This window comes from Barbus barbus, assembly GCF_936440315.1.
Source record: "Barbus barbus genome assembly, chromosome: 36".
Taxonomy (NCBI): Eukaryota; Metazoa; Chordata; class Actinopteri; order Cypriniformes; family Cyprinidae; genus Barbus; species Barbus barbus.
Window position 1 is genome coordinate 15,425,363 of NC_136714.1, and position 6,484 is coordinate 15,431,846.

The 6,484-nt window shown below is 35.4% G+C and overlaps 2 protein-coding genes across 2 annotated transcripts; both read left to right on the forward strand.

Moving 5' to 3' along the window:
- The first annotated feature begins 317 nt into the window (after window positions 1–317).
- LOC306855594 (complement C1q subcomponent subunit C-like) lies at window positions 318–2,058 on the forward strand. Its single transcript, XM_079394364.1, has 2 exons — window positions 318–567; window positions 1,348–2,058. Exons 1-2 carry the CDS (start codon window positions 399–401, stop codon window positions 1,917–1,919), a joined length of 741 nt encoding a protein of 246 aa, XP_079250490.1. The 5' UTR covers window positions 318–398; the 3' UTR covers window positions 1,920–2,058.
- Window positions 2,059–2,326: 268 nt separating this feature from the next.
- Window positions 2,327–4,649, forward strand: LOC306855595 (complement C1q subcomponent subunit B-like). Its single transcript, XM_079394365.1, has 3 exons — window positions 2,327–2,492; window positions 2,703–2,892; window positions 4,002–4,649. The coding sequence occupies exons 1-3, from the start codon at window positions 2,490–2,492 to the stop codon at window positions 4,550–4,552; spliced, it is 744 nt and encodes a 247-aa protein (XP_079250491.1). The 5' UTR covers window positions 2,327–2,489; the 3' UTR covers window positions 4,553–4,649.
- Window positions 4,650–6,484: the final 1,835 nt, after the last annotated feature.

The following is a 6,484-nucleotide window of genomic DNA, read 5'->3' on the forward strand; positions in this document are numbered from 1 at the left end:
AACAGAGAAACTGCAAGTAACACGTTGCATTTATATAAAAAAATCCAATAAATGTAGAACATCTGAAATGGTACTTTCTAGTGAAATGTAGGCAACTCCAATAGCCTAATATTTGTTTTATTTACAACTTGGAAAATTATTTTTTTTAGTGTTGTCAGTAGGGCTTATTAGCTTGCACTGTTGGAAAAAAGTTAAATGCTACTTCGCATGACGATTTGTTTGAAGGTGCACTTTTGTGAAAGATCTGTGGATAAGTGCAACACGTGCAGAGCAAAAGAGGAACTGTGATTGCCATTTTCTTTGCTTGGTCTTGTGTAGCCTATATGTGTAACGTTATACGATTATAGAGCTCCCTTAAAGTCGTGTGTGTCCGGTTATCTCCTCGCTCCACAGCAAACATGTTTGGTGGTCGCATCATTTTAGGAACCCTTTTAGTGGGGGTTTTCTGCCTCTCTCTGGTCTCTACGGACACTTGTCCTTCTGGAGGGATGCCGGGTTTTCCAGGCATCCCTGGATTTCCTGGACGTGATGGAAGGGAAGGGATGAAAGGAGAGAAAGCTGATCCTGGTAAGATCTGACTCTTGATTTTTTTTTTTTATTACATTATTATTTAAAATAAAGCATTCGGAGTGTTTAACTTTGTGGGAACCTACCAGTTCTTATTCAGATCCTGTTTTATATTTTAAAAATATCAAAACCGAATAACGTTCGGTTCCGTTAACGCTTCTCTCACGAGCTCGATTCCCGAACAAATGACTCTTACGATCCGGTTCCTTTGAGTGAATCAAAATCATTCAGCGCAACCACTGTTGAGCAATTCTCAAATGACTGGTTCTTTTAATGAATCAATCAACAAAGATACACGCACTATGATATAATGTATGATAGGTGCTACCACTTTTATATGTTTAATATTGTTTAATATAGCCATATATTTAAGACTATAATTAAGAACTGGATTGCATTTTTGCCACCTGCAAAATAAGAAAATAAGATCTGTGTACAGCAATTTTAGTGAACTACAGCTTCTTACAAAAGCTAAGATCAAATTAGTAATAAAACAACATATTACATTTAAGAGAAGTGTGTTGTATGTGTGTGTATGTTTCATAGGCCTGTATGTAGAGTAGAGAGCATCAATTTACATATTAACATTAAAACCTACAATGACCAACAATGTGGGAATATTTGGGTGAACCCTATGATGAAAACAAAAATACTAAACAATATAACCTACTAATTAAAAGTTAAAAATGCCAACAGACGCTGAGACAGGGTTATGTTGTAGTAGTTCTGAATATACTGTACTTCTAACATAATGCAAAAACAATTGGTCTGTCTCCACAGGGATTCCTCTTAAACCTGATGAAACCAGGAAAAAGGGGGAAAAAGGAGAACCTGGAACCCGAGGAATTTCTGGAAAGAGAGGTCCCCAGGGGGATTTCGGCATAATGGGACCACCCGGCTCCCTAGGAGTGCCAGGGGAACCAGGCAATTTGGACGCTTCCCGATCTCATCTGCAGTCTGCATTCAGTGTCGCCCGTTCAACAAGAGCCCATCCCGAGTCAAACTCTCTGATACGCTTCAGCCGAGTTATCACCGATATCAATAAGGATTTCAGTACTACAGAGTACAAATTTGTATGTAAAATTCCTGGCACTTATTATTTTGTGTTTCATGCATCATCCACAGAAAAACATCTGTGTGTAAACCTAATTCATGATGAGAAGAAGCTAGCTGTTTTCTGTGACCACATGCAAAAGGGCAACCAGCAGGTGAGCTCTGGTGGGCTAGCGGTTTATCTGAAAGAAAATGAGAAAGTCTGGCTGACCACAGGTACCTATAATGGCCTGTTTGCAGAAGGGGAGAAAGCAGACAGTGTTTTCTCAGGTTTCTTGATTCATGCACACACACAATAATTGTTCTTCAGTCCTTTGAGGTGCTATATAGCACTGGTTGATTGATTGAGTGATAAGACATGCTTGCTAAACACACTGTATGCCATGGAAAATGCACACAATCAAGTTTTGAAAAGCTGCTTATCAAATAAAATAATGCTTCAGTAAATTGTCTCAAGTTTTATGAATACACAGTATCATTCTTCCTGAAAAAGTATACATTTCTTTTAAAACCAATCCTAGTGACCAACAAACCTAAATCTACAGATGAATATTGACAAATGACAGTTTTTATGTTTTGTCAACGCACTTTCCAATATGGATATCTTTGCTTCCTTTTTCAATTTCTCAGAAAAGGGATATGGAATTTGCAAACATTAGCAAAATAAAACGCCAACAACACTAATGAAAAAGGTAATTCAAGGTTTATCTAAATCTAGATTATGATGAATATGTGTTTCGTTACTTATTGTGCAACACTGCACTTCTCCTGTGAAACTGGGAAATCAAATCAGAGCTCTTCATGCAGGCGGGAGAAAACGCTCATCTTCAGATCCATCTGTATTTCTAACAGCTTTCTTGGAAGATAAGATGGTAAGATAAATTATGAATCTTATTGGAATAAATCTGTACTTGGCTTCCGTTTAAAAAGTTATTATTGAAATTCTGTAAATCATCTGATTAAAGGAAACTTGACATGATTGCTAATATCAGTTGCTTATATCAGAACTGAATTGTCCAGTGATTTTCCTTGACATGGCACTTGTTTTTAAACATTTTATTAATATATTTTTTTAAATTCAGGCAGATAAACAGGTATTTATCTTCGTGTCTGCACATACGGTGCTGCAGCTTACTATTATGTTGTTGCTGGTGGCTTCCTCTGAGTCAGATATATGTGATGGCAACAGGGGTTTCTCTGGAAGACCAGGTATTCCAGGAGTTCCTGGTACCGATGGGAAGGATGGTACAAAAGGAGAAAAGGGAGATCCAGGTATAGTGATTGCACTTATTTTCTATGTGAAAAACTACAAATTGAAAGTCAAAAATGTACCTTCTGTTTCTCCTGACTGTCCTAAATAAAGGCAAAGAATCAGAAAAAATAAAATAAAAAAATTGGGCATTTAAAAATCTGTGCTGAAAATCCTTTACCTAATTTAGTGTTCATGGCCAAAAATGACCGGCCTTTTAAAAAATATGCTATATTATTTTTTATTAAATCAAGGATTCACTCTTTTTTGTAAATTTGATATTTTTTCAGTCAGCACAGGTTTTAGATTTCCTTTTTGGAACTGATTAGTTGTAGACCTCACTGATCTAAGCTTATGCACCCCAGTTATTGAGAGAAAAAAGCTTTATTTGTTGATAATTTTGGCAATATTTACTCAAAAATATAGATATTTATAAGCTTATATTAATGAGGCCTCTATAACCGATTAGTTCTAAAAAGAAATACAACATTTGTTGACAAAAGCTGATAAAAAGATTGAATCCAATATTTGGAAATTCATAAGCAATTTTTTGTAGGCCAGTCATTTTTGACTAGAAACACCAGAAGTTTAACAAGGTTTAAGAAGTAAAAAAAAAAAAAATATATATATATCTTTCTTTCTTTCTTTTTTTCTTTCTTTTTTTCTTTCTTTCTTTCTTTCTTTCTTTCTTTCTTTCTTTCTTTCTTTCTTTCTTTCTTTCTTTCTTTCTTTCTTTCTTTCTTTCTTTCAATTTAATGATTTTATTTTTAAAATTTTCATCATTTACTAGCCCAGGTTGTTCCAAACCTGTATCAGTATCTCTCATCTCAGAACATAGAAGACATTTTGAAGAATGTTGATAACCAAACAGTTTCTAGTGCCCATTGATTTCAGTTGGATTTTTTTTGTCCATAATTTGGAAGTAGAGAGATACTTATACAGGTTTGGAACAATTTGAGGGTGAGTAAATGATGACTGCTTTTTTTTTGTGGATTATTCCTTTACGTTTTAGTCTAATGCAAGAACATTAACTAACATTTTCAGGAAAAAGAAAATCCTCCTTGAGTCAAAAATGATCGTAAAACAACATTAAGGTTAAACTCACTTTTCCCGGCTGTGTGCATGTTTGCAGGTGAGGATGCAGTGCCGATAATTGGGCCAAAAGGGGACCCTGGAATTTCTGGACTCCCAGGCAGGCCTGGTGAGAAGGGGGACAACGGACTACAAGGTCCACCAGGGCCACCGGGGCCAAAGGGAGAGAGGGGAGATTTTACCGGGGTTGATACTTCAAATCAGTATTTTGTTTTCTCTTACAAAAAAAGTACTAGGTCACAGAGAGTTCTTCCAGACAAATTAATCACCTTTGAAATCCCACTGATCTCCGGGGCAGATAATGTCTTTGATAGTGACGGTTACTTTAAGGTGGAAAAAGCTGGCATGTATTACATAAGCTACCACATTTCATCCAGTCAGTCTGCCTGCCTAAAGATTCAGGTAGGGGATAAAGAGAAGGTCAGGTTCTGCGATTCACCTGGGATGATTATGGTAACTGCAGGATCTGTGGTTCTGCCATTGAAAACTGGGGATAAAGTGTCTGTACAGGCAACTGCAGTAAGCTCTATCTTCAGTAGAGACACTGACTGCACTCTTACAGTCTTCTTGCTCTTCCCAATGAATGGATAAGATGATTTTGATCAGCCACACTCTTATATATACTCTTCCTTAGATTGTAATTTGCAACAATTGTATCCAGTGTTATTGTTGATTAAAACTATATGGAATCATATATTGTTGTTTCTTGACTTATTTCACCACACGTAAGTGCATTGTTAAATGGTTAATTTTCTTTTTAGAATTTTATAATTCAGCAAGGAGGCATTACATTTTATCAAAACAGACAATGAATACATATTTTAATGTTACAAAAGATTTCTGTTTCATAAATAAATGCTGAAGACTGGAGTAATGAATGCTGAAAAATTTAGCTTTGCCATCAGGAATAAGATACATTTTAAAATATATCACAATAGAAAACAGTTAATTTAAATTGTAATAATATTTCACAATATTATGTTTTCACTATTTTGATCAACTAAATGCGGCCTTGGTGAGCATTCGATAGTATTTTCTTTCCCAAAAAACAAAATCAACAACAACCCACAAACAGCCCTAAAGCCAAAATTTTGAATATATATTGTATAACCATTTATACATGTAGAAATCTAGAAATTTAAAAATAAAACCTGATAGGAACAGTCTAAACATTAAATAGAATGTTCCATGGAAATAACCAATCCGTACAACAACATTAGGAGAATAATAACAGTATGTATTTTCTTGGGTGTCATCCATTAATAAACTGAACAGTTTTAAGCACAAACTTAACTTAACAAAAAATCTCATGCTGAGCACAATTGCAGCATCACATCAGTCTACGGTATTTATTACAGAACACTCATTGTTCTTGAGCTGAGTCCATCACCCTTCAGGCTTTCTATAAAGAATAGAGCAGCCATGGCAACAGCCGCTAACTGTGTTACAGCCATTTCCAAACATGCCACTGTGCAGCAAGAATGTAAAATAATCAGCAGCTACCAAACTGCTCAGGAATCAGATGCATGGGGGAAAAACCGCCATGCATGAGGTGACAAAGAGGACAAGGTAAAATCATTTTAAATTCTATAAAGTTTTAGCAATCAGCCAATAACTACTATATATATAGTGCACATAGGAAGTATATCATTAGAAAATATGCTCCCACTTTATGTTAAGTGGCCTTAACATTGTACTTATTTTTTGATGTAAGTGCATAGTAGTTAAGGCCACCTAATATAAAATGGAACCAAAAATATAAGTGATTAAAATGACTGATTAAAAATATGAAACCAGCATAAGCTTGATATCACCTTTATTTCTTTCATTTTATTTTTTACACATTTAAATACTCAGTCTCAACAGTAACTCAAAGATGGTCACTCATGAGAAGACAATCAGCAAGCAACAGAGACCATCTCTAAGAATCCCATTTGGTCATCGACACAGAACAGATATATTGCTCCTCAAAAACGGTCAAATGGCATCGAAACACCCACGATCCTTTCCAATGCTGGGAGAACTTCCTTCTTTGGCAGGTAAGCAGTGGAACAAGGAGATTTGTATTTGTCCTTTAACTTTCATTATGAATTCCCACAGATATATGACTATAGTTAAGTCTGTAACAGTGGCACATGTCATTCAGAGACTAGACTAAAGTATATTTGAATGAGTGTCAAAAAATGACAAATGCTAACAAATCTTCTCTTCAGGGTTACTGCTCTACCCTGGTAAGCGGGAAAAGATGGTAACAACAACAGAAACTGAATTTGGACCCAAAACCTTCCCAAAGGTAGAGCCAAAGAAGATCCTAAAGTGCAGCCTAACTCTAGATGGTATGAATTTCATTGGAAATTGGGAAAATCATTAATTAGTATCAATTAGAAAAGCTACCAACCATCTGTTAACTTACCTAACCTATTTTTGCAGATGAGTCAAATATTAGTTATTACTACATAACTGCTGTTTCTACACTAAAAGTTTAATCAAGTTCATTATTAACTAACTGATTTCCTTAGCAGA